We start from the raw sequence: 25,963 nt of genomic DNA, 5'->3' as shown, positions 1-25,963 counted from the left end.
TAAATGGCTACTTTCCTTTGCTGTCACCTGCTGGCCAAAATGAAGACACACATCCTTCTTGCACCACACTTATTTATTTAATGACTTAATTGTTTTTATACAGTATTACACCTCTGGAAGTGTGAGGACAAAGTGGACTCCAAATTAAATGTAGTGAAATTCAAGCATGAGTGTTATGGTATTTTGACTTTATATTTTAGAAATGAACAGAATGTTTTCATACGTCATACACTTTTCATGAATAGCTAAATGTTAATATATTATTGATACAAAAACACAACCTATAAAAACAACAGGATAAAAACGAGCATCAGCTTTAAACACAATGCTACTACACAACTATGTAATTACTATATGTAAGTATATTTCTATACAGTTCTACCAGAGGATGTGAAGTAGATGGACAGAGCAGAAAGGGCTTATATGTATACATACATACATATATATTTATATATATGTGTGTGTGCGTGTATTTATATATGTATATATACACACACATATACAGTGTGAAAAGTGCGACAGTGGTTCAATTTATGTTAGTAGGTGCATTATAAATAAATAAGCAAGAATACTATGCAGCCTGTATGTAACAGTTATGGTAAAGCAGCTTTGAGTCTTATTATGATATTTTATATACATTTTTTTCTGATGGCTGTCTTTCCTATGTAATGAAATTGCGAAACATATGTATGGGCAACAAAAACACAACTGAGAACAAGACAAGAAATCAAAAAACTAACAGTATATTCAACAATACATCACATGCTGTATATTAAAATCATGACATGACTGCATATTATTTATTATAACATTGGAGGACAAATCTTTCAAACAGTGTTGTTATTCACAAGTCTGGAGTGTGAAATGAAACTCCCTTGCAGCTTTATGATTCATTATTTTAAAAAGTGAGTTTCAAGGTGAGGCAGCAATGAGTTGCAATGGATAATTAGGGAGCAAATGATTGGAAAAGCAACTTTCTTATTCACCTTACCAGCATAAGCAAAATACAGTGTAAGCTATTCCAGTGTTTTCTTGAAATATTGTCAGTGTTGGACATAATGCATTATATTCCCTTATGGGATTTCCAGTTATTACTTGTTTATTCATCCAGTCTGTAAATCTGTAGAAATGCACATGACTTGGCCCCGCCACAGGAATATGTAGTATTGTATTTGTAACAGGGATGCTCTGATCGATCGGCCACCGAGCAGTTTTGGGCGATTTACATGAAAAACCCCACAATCGGCATATGCTGTGTTGCAATAGAGGCCAAGAAAGTACCAGTGTGGACCATTGAGTACCTGCAACAATGAACTTGACTCCAGTGTATGATTGGGTTCATGTTTTGAAGTGACAGTAGATTGTATAATATGATGGGCCTATTTCTTCATGAGTAATGTCAAGTCACAAACATTATTTCACAATGGCATTCAACTCAACACAGTTTACAGTGATCAAAAAAATGTTCAGTGACAAACAACAGTGTGGACCACAGCAAAAACAGATGTCTTAAAGATAGCATATAGTTTGACATCACTTACTTTGAAAATAATGTATGATAAGGACACATAATGCACATTAAAGTGCACATCACCCCGAAAGGAGAGGATGTGGCTTGCTGTAAAGGCACAGGGGAGGCACTCTTCTCACATGCAGCTGCTTGCAATGACAAAGTGGTAGTCTGAGAAGGAGGATGTTTCTTTCTCAGTGGTGCAACTCATTTCATTCTGTTGGCGGGGTACAAAAATACAAATGAATACAAAAAAAAACATATTTTTCAAACCATTCTTCCATTTTCTTATCCTCACTAAGATCACATGGGTATGATGCAGCCTAATCCAACTGACTCCGGTGAGAGGTAGGGTACACCCTGGACTGGTCGCCACCCAATCACAGGGCACATATACAGTCAGCTGGGATAGGCTCCGGCAACCCCCCGTGACTCTAGTGAGGATAAGCGGCATAGAAAATGAATGGAAGTTAAGGGTACTTACAGAGGAGGAAACCCGAAAGTGATAGGTGATGTCCTGGAAGGACAACAGAGGCAAGGACCACAGGTGATCAGTCCCCTTGAAGAAGAAAGTCAACAGTCAGTGAAAAAGCAAAATAATATGCAGATCACAATTGTAATTGCAGAAAACAAATGTGTTTTGATTTTACAGGGTACCTTTGTTGACGTTCTTTGTTCACCATACAGTTCCGTTTCAGTATGATTTGGACATAGACGTCCTTTGGTGGTTGTACATTGTTGAACCCACACACTGTCTGTGGACCTGAAATTATGAAAATGATTTTATCAAGTTTGTTACCAATGGTATTTTTGTTTTTGGATAATTATTCGTTAAAAGTCAAAAGTGCTCACAATTCATATTGAACTAACGCCTTCTCCATCAGTGCCTCGTTTACATGATATACAGTTTCTTTGTCAGGGTTACTACAAAGACGCCCTTTCAGTTAGTGGCAGCTGACGACTGACTCAGTATTAGCCACCTATCTTCTCTTGTTTCATACTGCATCAAATAAAATGTTGTACGATTTTGTAAATGAAGGAAAACAGGAAGGACGAGAATGTGGAAGAGACCCAGGAACCAGGTAGAACATGAGAGATACTGGTCATGTTGAGTGACATGAGGAAGGAGAACTCTTTAAATAGCATGGAACCCCCCCTAAATGAATGACTTGTCCCCAGAAAGCAACATTTTAGAAGTGTAGAAAAAAAGCACAAGACAGCTCCGCTCATCGCTTATCTCCGTGGCTGTGCTGAATGCCCGCCAGATCGCCCCTCCCCCTCCCCGAGAGGCGTTCATTGATTGATTAAAATTACACTCGGCTGTGTTAAACCCTGTCGTGTGTTCTCTCCTCCCTCTTTGCCGCTTGCGCCGGTGGAAGCATGGGTGCGTGGCGCTGCGCCAGACTGCGCTGCTCATGCTGGCCACACCCTACGCCGCGCTTGGTCTACAAAATTAGAGCCCAATGACTTGATTGTTATACCGTTATACTATACTACTTTATTCTCGTAAAATTGCTTGTCTTTTGCCATTTTGTTGGTTGTGTTTGTTACTTTTCTTGTTTTATTGTGCTGGATTTTTAATATACGCAGAGGGTCGCAAGTCATTCCCAGTCTACATTTTGCCCCCCCGTGCTAAAAAAAAAAGTGGATGTTTTAAAAAAAAGAAAATGATGAAAAGGATCACATTATATCCCAAATCATGTGCAGCAGTGATGATTGCCTGTCCACGCACATGAACAATGTGATTGTGACCAGGCTCCACATACGATAACATGCAGGTATTACGACATGATGAATTGTGCAAATGTAACAAAGTAAAGTTCATTAATGTAACTTGTTAAGCATGCTTTAAACTATACTTACCATACCATACTATGCATACTGTACTCATCACTATATTGCTTTATGTATACGGAGAACACAGTACATATATGGGTCATATAAAGGTCATTTCAGACAACAGATGCTTGTACCATAGCTTTGTATATTGTGGGATTTGTTGATATACTCACATCATGTGCAAAGTAAGTTGCGAGAGCGAGGAATTTGTGTTTCCCTGCAGAGATATTGTGTAGCTAGAGTCGACACAGGAAAAAAAAGCAGCATCACTACACAAGATCTCCATTTGAACTCTCAAAACACAGAAATAACTCATGCTTATAATAATAACACTAAAATGATTTGTATGTCTGCACCTGCAGCTCTTGGAGGGTTTGCAATGTTGTGTTGTGATTTCTTGGTCTGTCTCCACAATATGAAGACGAGTCAGAGATGGAGTTGATCTTCCTGTTGTGAAAGGTGAGAAAAGTTGCGATGAGAGTGTCCGCACTCCCAGCATTGTGATGTATAGCTTTGTTTATGACTTTGTTTGCTTGCTGGGCTTGTGTCTACCGTGATATGCATGTCCATTTACCTTTTAAATATATACTTCGCTGTCTGCGTGGTGTTGGCTGCTGACCACCAGGGAGACGATTGGGTGTTTCTGCCCCATCAAGATCTGTTGATGCAGGCCTTTTGGACTTGGCAAAGTACAGTGGAGCTGACGTGTGACTGAGACGGTTTCTGTTGCGTCCATCCTTGTCCATTATTCTGGACTTGGCCTTCTTATTAATGGTCCCTGGTGTGGGAACCAGGTTATCTGAGGAAATTATGTTAGCAATCTCATTGTTGTGTCTAGTGTGTGTTTATGGGAAAATATCAGATACATATATGGCTTGCCTACCTGCTGTAGATTGGTTGGTATTTAATGTCACAATTGTAGATGATTGGTTATTCAAAGTTATGGTTGAGCAGCAAGCTGTCAATGACACCATTTACATTACAGTATTAAGTATTCCCACAACAAATATTTATTTTCAAATATTGTTTACCTGGCGCAGGAGTTGTGGGCAATGGAGCAAATGGACTCTTGTGTGAGGATCCCAATGCAGCTCTGGACCTGCACCATTCACATTAAATGAGACAACACTTTAAACCAAACTTGGGTTTATCATAACAACAGTTTGAAGAACCATGTGGCAATCAAAGATGTGATTAAAAAGATGGCTCAGAAAGTCAGACAAATAGCAGGAAAGAGAGGCATGTGCCGTACCATGAACATGCAGATGGACAGAAAGTAACAGTGGCAGTGATGAAGGGCATCCAAGAGATGTAGAGACCACACGGGTGAACAAAGCTACAGCACAGTTCATGCAGTAAGGAGAAAAATGATTAAAAAGAGAAGAGAATTTGCACCGGAAAGTTTGTTTCTGAAACGCAGGACATACCCATCTTTCTCTATGACATCTTCTCGATGGTGAAGAGTCAGTACATAAAGAATGGACATGGAAATGACACTGTGGAAGGAGGAAAAAAGTCATGAAAATGTAAAAAATGGATGATAAAAATAAAATAAAAATAAAAATGGATATGGACATTGTCTAACCTGAAAGTCATGACAATGACGAGGGCCAGAATGGTCCCCTGCATGAACCTCTGACTGATACAGCCTTGGTCTGAAAGTGAGCTCTGTGGCAGGACACATACAGAAAAATAAACATGCTGCTGTTCGGCCTCATGTACTATATTGTTTGCATGGCACACAATAAATGAGTTCACATCACAGCAGACCTTGCCCCCAGGTTTGACTGTCTTCTTCTTCAGTGGTCCACTTCCTGTCCTGCTAAAATAACTTCCTGACTGGCTACAGAGATAAGAACACATGGCTGATCAAATGTTGTATTCTTAAACACATCATAATAAAAACTCCTCCATGCAACAATTCTGCCCTTACCTGACAGTGCCTCCACTCACTGTGCTCTTCATGCTGTCAAGACGACGCAGCTTGGCCAGTTTGCGGCTCCAGCGCTCTAGTTCGTCAATTCGAGTCTCCAGGTTGTCGGTCAGCTTGCACAGTTCTTTTACTGCTCCCACATTCTCCATGAAGATACGCTCCTTCAGTGAGCATGCAGAATATTATTAGGATTTTTTAATTGTTTACAATTATCAGCATTTATGGGTGTTTTTCTACACTGTGTTTTGTCCCTCAGTAGTTGGTGGTTCATGTTTTTTATAGTGTTTTCAATAATAGTGAAACAACAACTTGTTGACTGCAATAATCACAGTTATCTTAAAATTAATATCATAATTTCTCCTCTTCTTCTTTTTCTTTCAGCTTTTCCTTTCAGGGATCATCCTCCTTTATTACATCCATAAACCTCGTCTTTGGCCTTCGTCTGCGCCTCCTACCTCGCAGCTTTAAACGCAGCATCCTTCTACCAATATATTCACTATCTCTCCTCTGGACATGTCCCAACCATCTCAGTCTGGCCTCTCTGACTTTATCTCCAAGGCCTCTAAACATGTAATGTCCCTCTGATGTACTCGTTCTTGATCCTATCCATCCTGGTCACTCCCAATGAGAACCTAAGCATCCGCATCTTTGCTACCTCCTGTTCTGCTTCCTGTCTTTTACTTCTCCTCTGTTCTTTGCTAACTTGTCCAATCTTTGAGACACTTTTTCCAGAGAGTCGCTGTTTGGTGCCACATGCTGGTCTTCATATACAAATCTCTAGATCCCAAATATAAGGCAATACATCTTTCAGACTTTATTCAAGGACAATAACAACATCTTATATCAGTATGGTAATAATATGAAAAACAAAAATCATTTGTGTTGGTTACCTTGTTAACGACCAAAAGGTTAGGAATGGTTTCACCGTTGGCGCACACCACATCTCCCCCCTCCTTGACTGCTTCAGGTAAGATTTGCTGGACCTCCTGAGCGATCACTCCTGAAGAACAGTGTGACATAAAGTTATGTACACATCTCCAATGTGGATGACCACAAAAGAGAAATTAGGACAGTAAAAGTGATATCAAGAAAGTGGCAAATGAGATGAGTGACAGATGTCTATTACCGGTCTCTGCGGTGTTCTCTATGCCGACGGTGGCAGCAAATTCAGGCTTATATTGATAATGGACCAGCCTCATCTGAGAAATCCGTTTCAAATTGTCTGTGGTGTCCACCTACATGCACCACACAAATGAATGACACACAAGCAGATGCCAATATGACCAAAACAGATGAAAATGACTAAATTAAGAATGATGAAGAGCGGCTATCATTTGAATGACATGATGGCAAACACACACATCCTAACCTCTTGCACATTCTCTTTGGCTCGGATGTCAGACGGATGCACCAGGGAGCCCATGACTTTGACGTTGCCATGGACAACGAGGGCCTCGTCGGGCCGGTCTGTGTTGACGCCAACTCTCCCGTGATGGTACACTGAATCGGGTAATTGGCCTCTCTGCCACAGCACCTCGTTGTCACTTTCAAACTGGCCTGGGTTGGATGCCTGTGACCGCCAGACATGGAAGAAGTGCAAAGACGCTGTTGCAGCTTTTAAAATCAAAGTCTAAATATGCACACAAGTTTTGGCACACGGCTAATAATCAACAGGTTAACCAATCAGGGCCTTCCCCTGAATCTTCCCAAGACAATCCTATGCTTCAATCTTTGTGGGGATAGTTTGGGGAAGAACCCTCTCTGTTCATAAAGAAGAACCTCAATCCCATCATTTGGGATGATCTCATGTTTTTGTATTGGCGCCCCCGATACTTGTGTCCATATACACAAATCATTTACTATATAATTAATTGAAATTTGGTATTAAATGTTGTTTATTTATTTGTCTAAGAGAGAAACCGTCAAAGACAGAAAGACAAGAGAAAGGTGTAACATTCGCAACTGATAAGATTGCTGTAGGAGGCAGACAGACATGGCTGGACGTTACCCTGACGATGATCCTCTCAGACACATGAGCAGCCACAGTGTAGCTCTGACTGTGGGACTGAGCGTGCAGCGCCACCACCAGCATGAAATACCTGCCAGGACAAAATCAGCAGCTTCAATTAGCATGAATGCAGAACTAAATTGCCATGTGTGTGCACGTGTTTCACCTCTGGTCAGGGTTGGGTTTGCCCTTCTTTCTCATGTTGTTTGCTGTGGTTTCACTAAAGTGGAGTCGCCCCACTGTGACCTTTGTGACCTGCTCTGGGGGCAACGTGACCCTGGAGGGAGAGGAAATTCATGAAGACATCATATTGGAACACATTATTTATTATCTCTGTCAATGTTATGCGTTGAATTTAATGAATTGATCATTGATAATTGTTAATGCAAAGACTTCCACACTCACAACACTGGCTTGAAAGGTCTCTTGCTGCGATCCGACTGCGACTGCTCCACACTGATGGACTGGTTCATGGCCTCCACCTTGCAATCCAAAACGACCACAACAACACACTAAATAAACATACTGTGGGGGCCCCCATGACAGGACATCATCAATCCCTACGGTCCCTCACTTTTACTCCGTTGAGTTTGAGATAGAAGCAGTCGATGGGCTGCAGGCCTTCACTTGTCTTGACATACTTGGGGTCCCCCAGCATGCCTACGTATACTGTCACCTGGAAGTGGTTCTTCTTCTGGCATACAAATGCATCATCAGCCAAGGAGAAGTTGAAGCCTTTGTCAGCATCGACCCGGTAGGTTGGCATGGGACTAAAGACAAGAGAAGGTGGCATTTAATGGAGACATATTGTATTATCGACAGTGTTGTGCATGAACAAGTTCAAAAGACCATGTCTGTTGAACACATTCATTTTTCGAACGATGTTGAACTGAACGTCTTTGTAAATAAACAACATGTTATTGCATATTTTACTAGTTTCAATTGACTTCCTGATTCCGACTCAAACGGCCAACTTAATTTACTCCACACTTACATGACCATTAAGAAGTGTTCATTCAAATAAAAATCATTTACCTCTTCAATTAATTAATTTTCTACCGCTTATCCTCACGAGGGGGTGCTGGAGCCTATCCCAGCTGTCTCTGGGCAAGCAGCGGGTACACCTTGGACTGGTCGCCAGCCAATCACAGGGCACATATAGACAAACAACCATTCACACTCACATTCATACCTATGGACAATTTGGAGTCGCCAATTAACCTAGCATGTTTTTGGAATGTGGGAGGAAACCGGAGTACCCGGAAAAAACCCATGCATGCACGGGGAGAACATGCAAACTCCACACAGAGATGGCCATGGGTGGAATTGAACTCGGGTCTCCTAGCTGTGAGACCTGCGCACTAACCACTCGGTTATTTTATTATTTAAAAATAATAAGATCCCACTGTATTGTCAATCCTTAAACTACGTACGACATCTTTTCCCTTGTGTTGACGTTTCCTATTGAAAGGTCTGGTGAAGTCATCTTTACTCATTACTCTCTGTTTCCAACATTGACTACGTACATGCGCATTCTTTTCTCCCTTCACCCTCCTCCTCCTCACCTAGATTTTCTTAGCCGAAACCCTGGACTTGATCACTCCCCCTCACAGCTCACCTCTGAGGAATTTATATTGTAAACCTCTGCAACCTTTCCACATCAATTCTGTGGTTGAATTAACTTCCTAAACAATTATTACTCTTTTCATTTTTAGCTCTTGGGGAACTGCCTTTAGTTTTTACAGTGGGCCTTAAATAAAGATTTGCCAAAACACGTTCCACCCACAGCTCTTTGCAGTTTGCGTCATAAAGTGGCGTCCACTTGTTCTGCTGGTGAGGTTGCCACTTGATGCACTGATAGTTGGGGTCCAAGTAGCCATTGTCTGCATCCTGCATCAAGCCTGTAATAAACCAATAAAATATAAGGATTTAAGCACAGATGCTAAAACCAGCGGACTGCTCAAACTACACTGTTTTGTCTTTGTGCAGAGTTAAAAATGAAGAATGGGCGAGTTAATGGGTAGAGGTGAGGAAGACAGAAGGATGCCTGCCTACCTGGTTCTTGTTTGATGATACCTGTGAGGATTTGGGAATTGAGGGTGCTGTTTGGTGAGTCGGAGTGCTTCCTCTTTTTGGCCTGGTGAACAGGAATCCCGCTGTTGAAGCAAATACAAACATAAATGACATCCAATCATACAGTAAAGGAACAAAACATCTTTTCATCGTCACTCACTCTTGCCCCTGCGGATGCTGCAGGAGCTGGTGGAGCATCTGTGTCTGCTGCAGGTCTCCACCTGCACTTGTGGCGGGACCGATGGGATACTGGGATATTATTGGCTCAGGCTTCAGGTACATGTCCCGGTGCATGCTGGGATAGTGGCCATGTGGTGGAAGGGGTGGCGTTGGTGTCATGTGACACATGTTTTCCGGTGTCATGGTCCTTATCATGTTGGGATCTAAAAGACAATGTTTAATGAATTAATTCAGATAATTGATTTATTGATTAGGAAGCACAGTGACACAGTAACTCAGACGTGAACATTATATGAATTGAATCCCAACAGTCGATTATCCCCATTTTGTAGTGTGTTTCTTGGCTGCAGTGTCAGTCATCCATGGCGTATCCGACATGATAAAGTGAAAAAAAGCTTCTCCTCTCATTCCGTGTGGACATGGTAAGCTTTCAGCTTACTTTCTTACTTTGTCCTTCTTTCCCACTCTGCTACGAGCAAGACGTGTAATGGTGTATTCCCAGAAATAGTGACACACTGACTTTTGGTATTGATATTATGGTATATTGTTGTTTCTAATCACTTTGAAACAATAAAATCTTCACTCTGTGAGGAAACACTTAAAATAAAGCTTTGAAAGTTTATGCTTCTTCTGGCTAATCAATGACAGAGCCTGTGTCTAGTGTCTTGAATATCGATTTAGTTGCACTAAATTTTTGTCTTTGTCTTTAAACTCTGCTGAATACAGTAAAGTGATGAGTAACACATTTATTGATTTTAGTGCGAACCTCAGGGTTTTCCTGTGTGAAAAAACATCAGCATTTCCGAGTATTATATGCATTCTTGCCATGCCTTCTTACAATCATATAATCAATTAGGAGATAAACGATGCTACTTTTAGAGGTTTAAATTTAAATTCTGAGCATATTCTGCTGTAAATATTGTACCCCATATAACTCATTAAAATTTATATCAGTACAGTGTCAGTGCACTTTGCTTTACATTATGTACAAAACTTTCACGAGTCCTTTTCCTGGCAAAGCAAGCATGAATATACATATTGTTTGTGTTTTCTGTCTTACCAGTTTCTGTTTTGTAACTGGCCATTAAAGATGATTGTGTTGACTCACCATTCACCTGCTGAGGAGAGTACGGCTCTGAGCTTGAGTCTGGGGGAGACTCAGGTAGTGTTCTAAAGAAAGAAAAAGAACAGACACACTGTATGCTAGACCGGCAAGTTTTTCAGTTTTTTGTATAAGATTGTGGGTTCCTTTTGGTAGACTGATCTGTATATCTGTTATTTGTATAAAAGAAGCTTATGCATGAATGACTACAGTACTAAGGCAAAGTCCTGCATCATTACCCTTGACTTTTGTCTTAACAAGTGTCTGCTTTTGACTCCACTCATCTCCAGTGTGCTCACCCAGGGACGTAATGGCCTCTGTGCTCAGGCTTGACGTGAGCCTGTTGCTGGTGGTGTTGCTGCTGACCCAGGCAGGGGTAGCTATGTCGGAGGCTCAGGGATGGACCTGGAGGGTACGCGTTTGGACAATTAGGGGGTCCAGGCGGAGGGGCTCCCTGGCGAAGGGGAATAGGAGGGCTCACTCCACACACCAACCCCCCTGAGGAAGACACTCCTGCTTGGGGAGATGAGTAATTTGGTCCTGGGGTGCTGTGGACCTCTGAGAAGCAGCTGGGAGACGGAAGAGAAGAAAAAACAAGGGGGGTTGGGGATTAGCCTTATCAGAAAAAACAAATTCCTTTGTAACAACATGATCTGCATCGGCAGCGTGTGTTGTTTTGACGTTGCTGGGTTGGTGTGTAGTCTCTACTGACATGTCAGTGCTATCGTCCTCCTTGCTGATGTACTCTTCCAGGATACTGGTGTCGATGTTGGCTGGCTCCAGAGAACTGGTAATATCATGACCTGGGATAAAGGGGGAGGGGGTCAGACAGGGAAGACAGAGAGCATCTGGCAATTAATAACAGGAATGTTTCAGCAAGTCCATACACACTCCAGTTTCCACATAATCTCACTGTAAATAATAAGGAACCCAGTTTATTTTCCTGCAAATCACAAATTAATTGATTACGTTGCATGTTCCATGTTTTTCAAAATAGATAATTGTGTGTGTAAAAGAAAAGCGATGATTTGCTTACTGGGAAAGAAAAAGTTAAAGATTACATGCATGACCAACTGTCTAACTATGTTAGTAGTAACGTTTACCAACGGTTACACTGCTACTACCACTTGACTGCATTCACATTTCCTTAAATATCTTATACCGTAAAAAACATATATCATGTCACCTAATAATTCCGTGCTCCCCCTGAGTTCAGGTTCTTTTTTTCACCCTTTGTGAGCCAAAGCCTCCCAAATCCTGAACACATGACCTCACTAAATCTTTAAAACAAGCTTATTCCTATATTTACATCAACTGCACACAGAAACATTCAGGTATAGGCTAAATATGAGAGCCAGAGTGAGGATTTATGATGCTATTTTCATTCTGTGAAAGAGCATTTGGGAGTTTAGCTTGACTGCATGTGTGTGTGTGACCTGGTATACACTGGATGGGCAACAACCGAGATTCCATTTTCCTTTTCGTACACACGCATTTTATGATAGATAAAGCATTTCCTTGGGAGGAGTTGCATGGAATTTGTGTGTTAACATCAGAAAAATGCTATTTATTCCTCATTATATCCTCCACAAATTCTGTTCTTCTTGTTTGAATTCAAGATAAAAATGCCTCTCAACAACAGAACAGTAATGTTTAAGTTAAAGTTAAGCTCAAACCAGCCGTCAAAAGCCAGACCACATGTATGTAACCAGATTAGAGACACTGCATTTTATTGTGCCACATCAATCTTCACATTGCAATGTCCTCAGCAACCTTTAACATGTTTACACTGTCGTCAGTGGATGGAAGCAGATGGTAAATGTCTCTTTCTAATGCGTGCCAGTGCAGCTGGAGAAAAGCAGTATGGTTCCCCTTGAAATAAGTTCCAGATGTGCACCCCACCCACAACAGCCGTAAATCTAAAGTGGCAGGCCTGATAACGAAATGCTGAAGGGAGAGGAGAGGCTGGATGGATGGATGGAGGGTAGGGATGAGAATGGGGGCAAGGAAGTCAACATACAAGTACGACAACGTCCAAGGATGGAATGATAAGAAATGAGAAACAAAGGACAACTGCAAAGGGAGGATGAAACAGGACTTGAGTTGTCGCTATCTTTACGTTCACATTCATGCTCAAGTCCAGAGTGGAAGAACTGAGGATGTCTCCAAAAGCTACTATTTAGCTGTCATTAAACATGTCACAATGATGAGGACTGTGGCAAGTGTAATTGACAAAGGTATGTAATTAACTGCTTTGTAATTAGTCCAAGCGTTCAGATACATCAAAATGAATTCACTGCAAATCCATAGTGTTGATGCTGAACACTTTCTGCAATGACACAAATAAACTAACAGTACTCTGAAACAAACTTGCGTGTTGTGTTTTGTAACAACCATACATTATGCAACTACTGCAAATCTACTTATCTGAAGAAAAAAAAAAAAACTACAGTCTCATACAGCAATGGCTTATAATAGGGAGAATAGTGTGGCAACCCGATATCTTGCCAGGATGCTTCTTTGGGTGAAAGGCAGAGTGGGCATCACTCAATCACAAGGCACATAAACAGGAGACACTGACATTCACACCTATGGACAATCTTCAAAAAGGGGGTTCAACCTGGCTATGAGACAGATGTGCTAACCACATACGTCACTATACTGCGGACACACAACAAACATTGTTCGATTCTGCCAAATTCTTCACCAACTAATATTTATTAACAGTAAGACTTGATGGACAACATGATTTCATTAGCGTCTAAATCCAATCCCCCAATGAGTCAAGTTGAAAAGATGCAATGTATGCGTGAGTTTGCCACTGCTCTGTGTTTATTCTCAGTCCAGCTGTGTCCAGCAAGAAACAGTGAAATTATTGTCAGACTCACTTCGATACAGACTGGTCTTTTCATTGAATGGAGGGGGTGGGTGTGGATGTATATGTGGATGACTGCGTGTGTGTGTGTGTGTGTTATGACAGTTTTTCAAAGCCTGGCTGTCAGCAGAGCATTAATCTAAATTACACACAAACATTAAGAGTGTGTGTGTACATAAGATCATAGACACACATTCCTATTTTCCTTCCTCCTTTTGTACAATATATGGTGGAACCTCTGCGGTCAAACACCCCTGAGGCAATACATTCACAATTCTGTGAATACTACAGTGAATGTTTGAATGGATGGATGGATGACTTCATAGGAGACTTCAGCATACCTCGCGAGACCTTCACTTCAATGCGAGATCAGCAATCAGCGTAGAATGAATATACTCAATGAGGAGACAAGGGGTGTCCAAACTGGGGCATTTTTGTCCCACAGCTCAATTTGTATTGGCCCCAACATTAGACATTATGAAGAAGGATATTATGTATCATCTTACATATGGTATTATGTAAGAATTTGAGTCAAGGTCTACAACCATGCTTCCATTTGTTGTGGAGCCACCTCCATCTCCCTCAAAAGCAGCAAGCAGTGGTACCTGGCTTGGGTCATTCTTCCTAGCTGTTGGAGAAGGCCTTTCTCTAAGCAACGTCTACATAATCCACACTGTTTCCCTGTTGTAATTCCAGTAATCAATCATACACTATATGAACTTGTGTCCACCTTGTTGCAAGTTTTGAGGCCAGATTTCAAGAAAGTTGCAGCCCTAGTCCACACACAGGGTGCCAACATGCAACTTGCAATGACGATACGGTACCAGTCCTATTTCGTTTTCATACACACACATGTCATTTAAGCTTTAAATTCAGCAAATTCATCAATTAGCTAGTTTCAAGTGTTTGTCAAATACACAGAATTAATGATACAGGAGCTCAATTAGGTCCTTCAAAATACAATCTAAACCTAAATAGTCTACTTAATTATTGGAGACCTTGATAACTATTAATGACATTTCCAGGATAAAGTGTAAACAAAGTAAACAATGGCGTCAAAAAGGGTTTCCTCCCTTCCTGATTGTTTTTTTTTTGCACGTTTGTCACACTTAAATGATTCAGATAATCAAACAAATGAAAATATTAGTCAATGATAAACAACTGAACACAAAATGCAACTTTTTATTCAGAAGTGGGAGAAAAAAACTAAAACCTACAGGGCCCTGAGTGAAAAAGTGATTGACCCCAGGCGTGTTGGTCACCCTTAGCAGCAACAACTGCAATCAAGCGTTAAAACTTGCAAGGAGTTTCTTTTGGCCCACTCATCTTTTCAGAATTGTTGTAATTCAGCCACATTGGCAGGTTTTCCAGCATTAACCTCCTTTTTAAGGTCAAGCCACAGCATCTCAATAGGATTCAGGTCAGGAGTTTGACTAGGCCACTTCAAAGTCTTCATTTTGTTTTTCTTCCGCCATTCAGAGGTGGACTTGCTGGTGTGTTTGGGATCATTGCCCTGCTACAGAACCCAAGTTGGTTGTCACAAACAAATGGCCGGACATTCTCCTACAGGATAGTTTGGTATACAGCAGAGTCCGTGTTTCCATTTATCACAGCAACCACCATATTTTACCGTTGTAATGTAATGGGACACACACCTTCCAAAAGTATGGTAAAGTTTGTCTCTTCCTGGGGTATCTGGCGATCAAGATGTTTCTCGCAAAATTGCCTTTAATGTTCTTTTTGTTCAGCAGTTGTTTTCGTCACAGGACTCTCCCACGCAGGAAATTTGTCTTTCTTATAATGGAGTCATGAACACTGACCTTAATTGAAGCTTAAGCTTCTTCGCGTGTTGCTGTGGGGTCTTTTGTGACCTGTTGTATGGATTTTTTTTCTCATTTAATAATAAAATGTTTTATTTTAAAAAATGTGTTCAGTTGGGTTGTCACTGACTAATATTTACATTTGTTTTATTATCTGAAACATTTAAGTGTGACAAATAAGCCAAAAAAAAATCAGGAAACCTGTATCTAAGCAAATACAAGTGTCGAGTATAGATGAAGATACTACCCAAAGCCATTGAACATGTGCGGGTACAATATGTATTTTTTCGGAGAATGTACATTCTTCGAAGACAAATTAAGAATCAGTTTCTGTATTTGTTTTAGGATATTAAAAGGCTCTGAATCACCAGAATTAGTTGCCATAACCAACACATTTGAACAGAAACAGACATAAACTCTGCATTTTCTGTAAATATGCATAATATAAAAATACTTCTAACCTACATCACAAGTGTTAGACAAGTCTGCTATATCTCCTGAGAATTCTGTTTCCTACACAAACACACAGACAATCAAGAGGAGAAAGCCTCTCATTGTGCAGAGAGCACTCAATCACACAAGGCAAGCAAACAGAGTACCTGGGCGTAGCCAAAGCATGTTGATGTCCTTGAGATGCAAACACCTGAAAAAGAAGATGAGAAGAACAAATCCACTCTGTTTTCACATGATTCACTAATGAAGCAAGAAGACTTTCTCCAGCAGACTCCAGAGCCACTCAAAGACCAAAGTGTGTATGTGCGATGCTACGTGTGCACGCCTTGTGCAAAACATTGTGTGTATGTGTGTGCGTGTGAATTGCTTTGGGGGGGTGTTATAATGAGGATTATTCCCCCGGTCATGAGAAAGGGCTGTACCAGGCTACCACACACAGCCCTTGTCGCTCACAAGCACTGGTCGCGCTGGTGGACCTGGCTCAGGAGATTAGTGACAAGGCTGGGGCCGAGACACGCAGCTAGCTTTGAAAAATTTTTTGAAATACTGCAAATAAGAGAGTGAGTGCAAGACAGACAAAAAAAAAAACAAGGGAAACCGAACATTTTAAAAAGAGAAACAAGGTTTGGTCGAATTAGGATGTTTTTGAAAGTGTACTTTTTTCATTCATTCTTGGTTTGGGAAGAGATTAAGCAAAAACTATAAAAAAAAAATTTCCATACAACTTTGGGTAGGGTGCCACGTACATATGAGGTTTCTAATAAAGGATCGAATAAAAAAAGATGCACTCCACTTGCATTGGGGTCCATGTGGGGCAGTGACAAACAACACTCAGCAGATGGAGCTGCAGAAGAATAGTGTATTCGCAAGGCAGGATGATGCTTCTGCGTAGTTATTCTGCCGTCTCCTCCAAAGGCGATCTTTTTGATTCATCGGGTTTGAGCGTGTAGTGTGCAAATCTCTGCCGAAATGCTAGGAGTGGTGTTTTCTTTTGTTTTGGTGGCTTTAAAAACAGCTTTTTGGAGGAGCAAGCCAGTGTGTGCTGGCACCTTGGTGCAGGAGCATACACAAGGTTTTATGTGCCATAAATCTTTAACATGTCAGGTAAACATGTTCAGAATAGTTTTTTTTCTGTGTTCTACCGACTGTTATTTTACAACTATACTATTATTTTACAACTACACTAGCATGAAGTTCAAATGTGACTGCAATGTTAGAACTGCAGCTCACCTAGCTATCTAGCGTTGCTAGCATTTGTGTCCCGCTCCTTAATGTTACGTTGTTGTATGTGATATATGGCAGCTATTACTTTGTACAACGGGCTGCATGGTGGACAAGTGGTTAGCGCGCAGGCCTCACAGCTAGGAGACTGGTGTTCAATTCCAGCCTCGGCCATCTCTGTGTGGAGTTTGCATGTTCTCCCCGTGCATGTGTGGGTTTTCTCCGGGTACTCCGGTTTCCTCCCACATTCCAAAAACATGGTAGGCTAATTGGCGACTCCAAATTGTCCATAGGTATGAATGTGAATGGTTGTTTGTCTATATGTGCCCTGTGATTGGCTGGCGACCAGTCCAGGGTGTACCCCGCCTCTTGTCCGAAGACAGCTGGAATAGGTTCCAGCACCCCCGCGACCTTCGTGAGGATAAGCGGTAGAAAATGAATGAATGAATACTTTGTACAACTGCAGAGGTAGATTGTACGGTATACTTACCCAACATAGTAGACATAATAAGAACAAATGTATTTAAGACTATATAAGATTCATGATTGTGTTTTGCAAGGGGAACTGAGTGAGGGCGGACAGGAAGTGACGTTAAGTGTGACGTGACTCTATATGTAAAAAGGGTACAGTAGAGCTTCTTGGAGCAACACGCTCCAAAACAGACACAGCTCATTAGCATTAAAGCTACAGTCTAAATTCCAGCATCAAGGCGAGACTTTGACATTGCGTTCATTCATATTCAAATAGTATAGTTTGATTCAAGTAGTCTAAAAATCATTGTATACACGCCCATAGAGGCAATCGGGTCAGCTAGGCCTGCCAACAAGGTGTCCCTTATTTGGTTTTCAGGGATTTGGAAACCCTACACACACACCACACACACAAGGATACATACTATATAGTCACTGGCTGAGGATGACTCCACTGGCCCTCATGACAAAGGTGAACAATGAAAAGTGAGCCCCGCAAGCCTGGGTGCTCTCAAACAATACATTCCTCTTAAAGCAAATCACCACTGAACCAGTAAATCACAGACCACTGGCAAGCATTTGGCTTTTAATCAACCTTTCCAACCATGATTCACAATCGTCTTGGGAGTACAGCGGCACTTAATAGGAATTTTGATACAGAGACATAAGTAATGAGCTGTAATATTTTTTCTCTGGACTAAAGACCAAGACAATGATATACACACCGCTATAGATGTCAGTGCTCATCAGTTGGTCTGATGTGAAACACTTTATCCGTATAACATAAAAGTTGTGATAATTCATGGTGAGAGATTTTTTTTTCTGAATGCCAACTGCAAGCCTTTCATTCAACTATTGGCACATCCGTGTTTCTGGGTGGAGAAATGACATGAACATCACTGATTACTGACCATGAAGTGCATTTCTGTGTAACAACAGACAGACAATTCATACAGTAGAGAGTAGACAAGTAGACCAAGTGATGGTGTAGTTCAAAGAAGCCTTGCACCCTTGAGCAATTCAATGCTTTACTTAATTAAACCCTGGGACTTTTTTTTTTTTTAGACTTGTTCGACTAGTTTTACTCAGCATCTACAAAGTCTACATGGATGATCTGCATACCAGACTTGCTAATTGTACATGTGAAAATGCACATAGTATATATGCTATTGAGTAAGTGTACATTTATGCTTAAAAGTATGGAAGAAAATACGGTACTTTGCAGCGTTTTCTTCCCACCACAGAGTCCGTTTGTTTGCTCACTGAAACTAAAAGACATTTATTTTTTTCTTTGACATAATGAAAGATAGTTAAGCAGATTTGAAAAAGATGTTCTGCTTTATTTTTTTCATGCTGCTGCACCTCCCAGGGAACATCTGTCTTATACTCTGAAAACCACTGAGCAAGAAAATACAGTATGAAAAATGTTAAAATTTTTTAACCAGAGATCATGGTTATTGCGCTAAAATTACAGTGTACGACTAGTAGAAACAGTCATGACTCTGTAAATGAAATCCACATGTGGATGGTCTACTTCAATCAATTGGTCAGTTTACTTAGAAGGGATTGTTCCTTGAGATGAATCAACACAGCAGCAATAAATGTCACTAACCTTAGTGTGTGTCTGTGTGAGTGTGAGCAACTGTTTATTGTCTAAGTGAGTCAGAGATGAGAAGGTCAAGTTATGGTAAAGGAAGGGGGTGTTCCAGTGGAGATTTGCTTGGCGTTCTCCCAACGGGTGAGTCTCTCAGCACTGTGAGTCTGCTCTGTCTCACCTCCTCACCCTATCTGCACACTGTTACTCTAATGGAGGCAGAGGGAGCGACAGCCAACGCTGAGGAGAAACACCAGTCTCACCTCATTGTGTTTTAACAAGCACTGACGCTATGCCTGGAATGCATGCTGTGCATTAGGGTGATGTATACATATTGCAGTAATCCTATTAAAACATAGCTTACCAGTGAGATCCATCACTGAGATGGGTCAAAGTGTGCTACTGGATAAAGGCCACTAACTGAAGTATTATGCAAAACAAAAGTACAGTACAATGCTACAAAAGTGGAGCAACAGAGTCAATACAGCAAAATAATTGACAGGATTTATGCGACTACAAAATTCAAACTAAACAAAAATACAGTATGTTTTTTGTATATTAGGCGTTATGTCAACACAAGCATGGGAAAACCTCAGATATACGACCACAATGTGTACGACAAATACATATCTCGAACTGTATCGATTATGAAAAATTATGGTCTCAGGGGAAGTTGCCAACGTTACTCACCTTTTACTTACTATATTTGGCCTCTGACCGATGTTGATATCACTTATGTTTCTGTATAACAGCAGGTTGTGGCTTACCTGCCTTTTGGGCATGTGGATCATTTTAGGTGTTGTAAATATAAACACAGTGATAATAGATATGCGTCACTTGACGTTCATGTAACTAGACAGTTAAACTAACTGGAAAATCTGAAATTTAAACATTAAATCAAGTCACAGCAATTCCTAGGTACTATGCAAATAAGGCGGCAGGTACTATGCAAATAATTAAAGTCTTATTAGAAGCTCGAACATCATTACCACAGCATTGCTTTTAGGTCCATGAGCCTGACACGAAAAAAAAAAAAAATATCAAGAATTTGCCATTTCACCATCTTCAAAATCATGAGCAATTCTTCAAAGCCAACATCTGACACAGTGCAGCACAATGCATCAAAAACAAGCGCCTACTATTTACTTTTCATGGCCAAGCTGACATTTCAGTGCAAGCAAGCGTGGCTGACATAAAACCAAAGAGTGAGAACATATCTTTTACTCCCAAAGCAAGAATGTAAACACACTAAATTCCTGTCAAAATGACACAGAAAACTCTTGACAGTCAAGGATGGTTGTGTATATAAGTTTACATTATGTCACAAGCGTAGAGTGTGTCTTTATGTGCACTTGACTTCTTTTGGGGGACACTTGACACTGACTTTCTCTTAAGTAGTGAGCTGTGATTGTATGTGTACCAAGGCAGTCAGATTTATGTGACAAAATGTGTTTTCTTGCATATTTGTTGAAAGCAAAACATCAGTGCCGTGCACCTGCTATATAACAAAAACACTTACAGCACAAAAATGCCTTCATACACTCATTTGTGTTTTCAAACAAATTCCAGGGATCAAAAGTGCACTTCAACAACATTTTACACATAGAACATTATAACTAAATGAGAATCCTGCACAGCTCCTGTCCCATGCAGTACCTTTGCAACACACACCATTTATCTTCTTAACTTGAATCCCAACAATTTCCAACACTCAAGCTCACCCTCCTCCATCCCGTTTCCCTCCTAAGAGTTTAACTTGATCTGTTACCCATCACTAGCACTTTTGCACTGCTGCTGCTGCACCCTTGAACCCCTCCAGCATTCTTGCATTTTTGGGGTTTTATATGAAAAAGTCAGCTGCATGGACACAATAAAATGTAGACATTGTGAAAAATAACTAGTTCGTTTTAAAATCCAAAACGTTTGCATTAGAAATCTGTTTTTAATGTTTAACAGTTTTGATTTAACACAATAATTTACGAGTGAGACGGCTTACCTTCAAAAAATCTCTGTAAAGCTTCGGTTTCATCTACCACGTCCATCCTAGCGGGTCCCACATAAAAAATCCATTAAAACTTTCCCCCTGGTCCGAACGACGGCAATTCGGATAGGGGAAACTTTCACAGACGCATCACAAGTGTTTACTGGCTGAAAGTACAATTTTTAGCTACAAATCAGGTCCTTCATGTGGTCAGATTTTCTTAATTCGAACGCAACCCTATGGTCAAACTCAGCTAGAGACGCGAAGGTATGCTAACATTCAAATTCGCTTCTTTTTTTTAAAAACAAAACAAAAACAAATCCACGTGCGCGGCATAAATTAATTTCATTTCAGGTCCCAAAAGCCATTTTCACCCCCAACCACATAAATATTGAATATAGTGGGGGGAAAGATGTCAAATTGTCAGCGTAAAAGCTACTTCCACGTCAGTGAAGTTCGCTGCCCTCCTCTCGCCTCTCCTTCTCGGGTAGGATGTGTGGGGAGAGGTCGGAGGAGAGGAGCTGAGGAGGCAGGTGAGGGATGGGCTGCTAACAGACCCCGGACAGGGGGAAAAAAAAGAAAAGTACACGTTCAATGTATATGAAATGATCATTTTGAATCTTCATGACTACCAGATTTACAGATCTCATTGTTTAATCATACCACAAAAACACGTTGTATTAATTGAGTTAATAAAGGGTAGTGATTGGTATAAAACATCTACTGTATATCATAATCATGCTGAATATATTTCAAGAAGACCACAATAAAATTATACAGTGTAAATTGGAAATACATCAAAAATGTATGCTATTTCATACACTGCAATAAATGCATCCATTTGTTTTCTATGCCGCTTATCCTCACAAGGGTTGCTAGGTAGATCATTAATTTATCACATATTTTATACAAGAATATATTTGTGTTTCTTGCGCCTTGAGTTGTGTTTTTTTAAAGGCACTATTTTGTGCTCTAGAACTGATGTAATGTGAATTATTACTACAGGTACTGTGTGGGATCAATAAAGTTCTTATCTTAACCATCTGAGAAAATCAAATACATCTTGTATTTGTAACTGTTCCTGAAATATATTGGTTTGTGTGTGAATTTATAAACGAGCGGCATTCACTTAAAGTTACATCTCGATGTACATGTTTCCATACACATGGACGCTGCAATTTTTGGGAAATATTTGGTCATGGGGCTGCACGGTGAACGAGTGGTTAGCGCGCAGGCCACACATCTTGGGGACTGGAGTTCGATTCCACCCTCGGCCATCTCTGTGTGAAGTTTGCATGTTCTCCCCGTGCATGTGTGGGTTTTCTCCGGGTACTCCGGTTTCCTCCCACATTCCAAAAACATGCTAGGTTAATTGTCTATAGGTATGAATGTGAGTGTGAATGGTTGTTTGTCTATATGTGCCCTGTGATTGGCTGGCAACCAGTCCAGGGTGTGCCCCGCCTCTCGTCCGAAGGCTGATATCAGGCCGATAATAACAAAATGATGTCTCAAAATAAACATTTTTATCATTTTGTAATTATAGTTTTACATGCACAAAACAATTCTAAATGCATATACATTACAAAGGAAGGGGCTAAATGAACATTCAAGGTTACAGACTCCAAAATAGTTAGTTCTTGAATTTAATTTAGTTTTTCACTTTCTCCTTCTTCTTTATCAAAATGCTGGCTGTTTCATTGGCTCTATTTTGGGTTACAGTATCGAGGGAATGAACAACTCATGCCAAAACAGGAGGTTGAGCCTCCTGCCACATCGTGTAAAGAATCATGTCTTCAATGAAGGTAAAAGTAGCCTTTTGATTAGAGTCTAGAATGGATTCATAACGCTAACCAAGTGTGGATGCCGCTACAGAACACACTTATTTGTCACATCTGTTGTTTATACTTGGAGAGTATGCACTGAAATGTACCTCAATGCCCCGCCTCTCCAAAACCTAAATGGAATGTCATTGCTAGGCATAATTTTCTGCTTAACTATTTCAATATGACTTGTGAGAAGGGTAAGAAAAAACACTTGTAGCATTATTAGTATTGATGCATGGATTTACCCTGTTATTTTAAAGTTTTAAACTAGTGTGTGATACTTCCATTTTTGCATTTGCTATGTTTGGCTTTGCAAAAAAAAAAAGTTTGTCTTTGCTAGCACTATTGTAAGTAATTGTGTAGTACTGATCGTACTTTTCATTCATTAATTTTGTACCGCTTATCCTCACGAGGGTCGCGGGGGTGCTGGAGCCTATCCCAGCTGTCTTTGGGCAAGAGGCGGGGTACACCCTCGACTGGTCGCCAGCCAATCACAGGGCACATATAGACAAACAACCATTCACACTCACATTCATACCTATGGACAATTTGGAGTCGCCAATTAACCTAGCATGTTTTTGGAATGTGGGAGGAAACCGGAGCATCCGGAGAAAACCCACAGATGCACGGGGAGAACATGCAAACTCCACACAGAGATGGCCGAGGGTGGGCCGATCGTACTTGTTTTAGTATTATTCTGTGTGGCCCATATGGCCTTGACTTTATTGTCCTTTGCATTTTGTTTATTTTTGTCTCAGCTTCATCTTTTTGCCAGTGATACCTTTTGTTCCACTGTTAACAGTTCCATTTTTCCTTTTTTTTCTTTTGTCTGTCTTTGGCTTGGGGGTCTAGAGATTATCAGTTGGTGATATTTTCCCACCCAATGAGAAGGATTTATATTGCTCCAAGAGAACGTTCTCATTGTTTAATAATGTACTTTTTACTATCCTTTTCAAGTTGTGTTAAGCAAGTTCAACTGACTTATGTTGTAAATTTTTCCACCCGTCACATCTGGAGGAGGGCATGCACAAGACTTTAACTGTTACTGCAAGTTACGTTTCAGCAGTGAATTCATTGGTTTCACTAGATAAGAATGTGTTGTAATAAAAAGTCACTATTCTTTTATCTATTTTCATGATTTAAAACATATCTGTGGAGCCTCCACATAAGCTTACATCATCAGGAGTGTTTTGCATTAAGGCTTCCCGGGTGGGGGGGGGGGGTGATTTAAAGGGAATGATCCATTTCTCTCACTCTTATCAGCAACACTCCCACCCCCTCATAACAATGCCACTGTGTGTCGCCCCCACAGCCTGGACACCCACCTCCCCCTTTGCCACATGTGAGATGCTGTTGTGTTGTCCTGTCCCCCCCCCCCACAGCTGGAGCATCTCCCTCTGCACCCCCTCTTCACTGCTTTTCCTCCATTCAGAGCAAACAACGCCTTCGTTCTTGCAGCTACACTATGCAGATTGTTTGAGAGGACAAGCGAGACAGAGAGCCAGATAGATGCTGAGGGGGACAATGAAACAGCTGGCCATGTTAAGACAGTTCATTTAGCTATTCTATATCTCTTATCTTATATAACCACATATGCATATGTGGGTATATAGGTGACTTATATACAAAAAAAATTTATCATGGGAGAAGTAAAAGGTCTTTTAAATAGCTGCAAAATGTGTGGACGCCATAGCAGCAGTTTTATCACAATTAGATGAGCCTTCATTAAACGATGCTGAGAGAAATATTCAACTTGCAAATGTAATTTCTAATTTTATTTATTGTAAATACACCACGGACAAACTTAAGGGGACCAAGGGTATGATGTCTATCACAGAGGTGAAAAAGGAAGAATACCAAGACCACTATTAAATTCAAGAAGGAAGTCATCGCAAAGTCTGAGAATGGCGTCTACGTTGCCAATTATGCCAGGATGATGTTTTCTAAGCCCTCATCAACAATAAGTAGAACATATCGATAAGAATAACAATAAAAACAACATGCAAACCCCCCACAGAGCTGCTCAAGCACAGATTTGTACCCAGGTCTTCCCGATCGCCTGACTGTGTGGCCAGCATGCTAACTACTAACCATGCAGACGTTTATTCCCTTACTTTTACATAATCTTATACATATAAAACTATCATTACTGTCTAGAAAATGTGTTTTTACATTTTTGGAATGGAATGGATTAATTGGATTTCCAATAGGGAAAACTTGCCTTGGTTAAAGTCAGTTTTGGTTAAAGTCAGTTTTTGGTTACCTTCTGTAACGGATTAACGATGCTAACCAAGGGACAACTGTATTAAGAAACTGTGAAAATTATTATTATTAATAATTATTATTTTGGGGAAACTATGTGTGTAGGGATGAGCCAGATACTCCTTATAAATGAGTATCCGTTACAGATTGTGCATTTTTGCTGGATATGAGTTTGAAACTAGTACATTTCGTCATTATCCGTATTCGTGTTTAAAGCCACAGAGCAGCTCAGCAGTGCCTCATTCATGTGCAATTGTGAAGTTGAAAACTGCTCAGCGTTTGTCACAATGCCTCCACTTTATTAGGTTTTCTTGGTGTATGGAAAATGTGATGCATGCCACTTTAAATATCACACGCAAAAGGTTGAATCGCAAATGTATTCTTCTTGTTGAAGACATTTGGGCTATAATCCAAGACGCTTTTTCAGTTCTAAATTTAAACAACTCATTCATTCATTCATTTTCTACCGCTTATCTTCACGAGGGTCGTGGGGGATGCTGGAGCCTATCCCAGCTGTCTTCGGGCGAGATGCGGGGTACACCCTGGACTGGTCGCCAGCCAATCACATATAGATATAACATGTAGACAAACAACCATTCACACTCAGATTAATTCACAAATTCTAGATAGGACCGCTTGAAAGCAGCTTAAGGAAGCCATCCACTTCAAACTTGAAAGGCCCTCCCTCAACAGGAGTAGGTTTACGCCATCATCTATCATTTGCTTATAAATGTCCTGACACCTTTACACCGAATTGTTGTTTTGCCATCGGCCAGGCGAACAACCTACTGCTATGCAAGATGGTGGTTGACATGGAT

The 25,963-nt window shown here is 40.7% G+C and overlaps 1 protein-coding gene across 7 annotated transcripts; it reads right to left on the bottom strand.

Annotated features, from left to right (window-relative positions):
- Positions 1–61: 61 nt before the first annotated feature.
- Positions 62–21,556, bottom strand: myrf (myelin regulatory factor). Of its 7 annotated transcripts, XM_078789104.1 has the most exons (28): positions 21,076–21,556; positions 15,940–15,983; positions 11,358–11,448; positions 10,945–11,214; positions 10,652–10,713; positions 9,524–9,746; positions 9,346–9,446; positions 9,077–9,191; positions 7,865–8,060; positions 7,696–7,781; positions 7,457–7,567; positions 7,276–7,381; positions 6,652–6,852; positions 6,409–6,517; positions 6,173–6,282; positions 5,283–5,443; positions 5,120–5,192; positions 4,935–5,017; positions 4,777–4,845; positions 4,602–4,685; positions 4,381–4,448; positions 4,233–4,307; positions 3,924–4,148; positions 3,706–3,796; positions 3,523–3,585; positions 2,168–2,273; positions 1,995–2,069; positions 62–1,727 (listed from the first exon to the last, which is right to left on the bottom strand). In XM_078789104.1, the coding sequence occupies exons 2-28, from the start codon at positions 15,956–15,958 to the stop codon at positions 1,647–1,649; spliced, it is 3,054 nt and encodes a 1,017-aa protein (XP_078645230.1). In that variant the 5' UTR covers positions 15,959–15,983; positions 21,076–21,556; the 3' UTR covers positions 62–1,646. The 7 variants fall into 7 exon arrangements, with proteins under 7 accessions (XP_078645230.1, XP_078645220.1, XP_078645226.1 ...); XM_078789094.1 differs by lacking the exon at positions 15,940–15,983; XM_078789100.1 differs by lacking the exon at positions 15,940–15,983 and having other exon boundaries at positions 7,291–7,381.
- Positions 21,557–25,963: the final 4,407 nt, after the last annotated feature.

The sequence above is a fragment of the Doryrhamphus excisus genome, linkage group LG1 (genome assembly GCF_037039965.1).
Source record: "Doryrhamphus excisus strain RoL-2023G ecotype Guam linkage group LG1, RoL_Dexc_Guam_v1.1, whole genome shotgun sequence".
Lineage (NCBI taxonomy): Eukaryota > Metazoa > Chordata > Actinopteri > Syngnathiformes > Syngnathidae > Doryrhamphus > Doryrhamphus excisus.
Note: the sequence above shows the minus strand (reverse complement) of the source record. Positions and strands in the feature narration are given on the sequence as shown.

Excerpts from the sequence above, each read along its gene's own strand:
- myrf (XM_078789094.1), bottom strand. The coding sequence starts at position 21,121 with ATGGACGTGGTAGATGAAACCGAAGCTTTACAGAGATTTTTTGAAG. Across the intron at positions 7,782-7,864 it reads TCAAACTCAACGGAGTAAAA|GATTGCAAGGTGGAGGCCAT; the intron begins GTGAGGGACCGT and ends GTGGTCGTTTTG. Across the intron at positions 5,193-5,282 it reads GTGAGTGGAGGCACTGTCAG|CCAGTCAGGAAGTTATTTTA; the intron begins GTAAGGGCAGAA and ends TTATCTCTGTAG.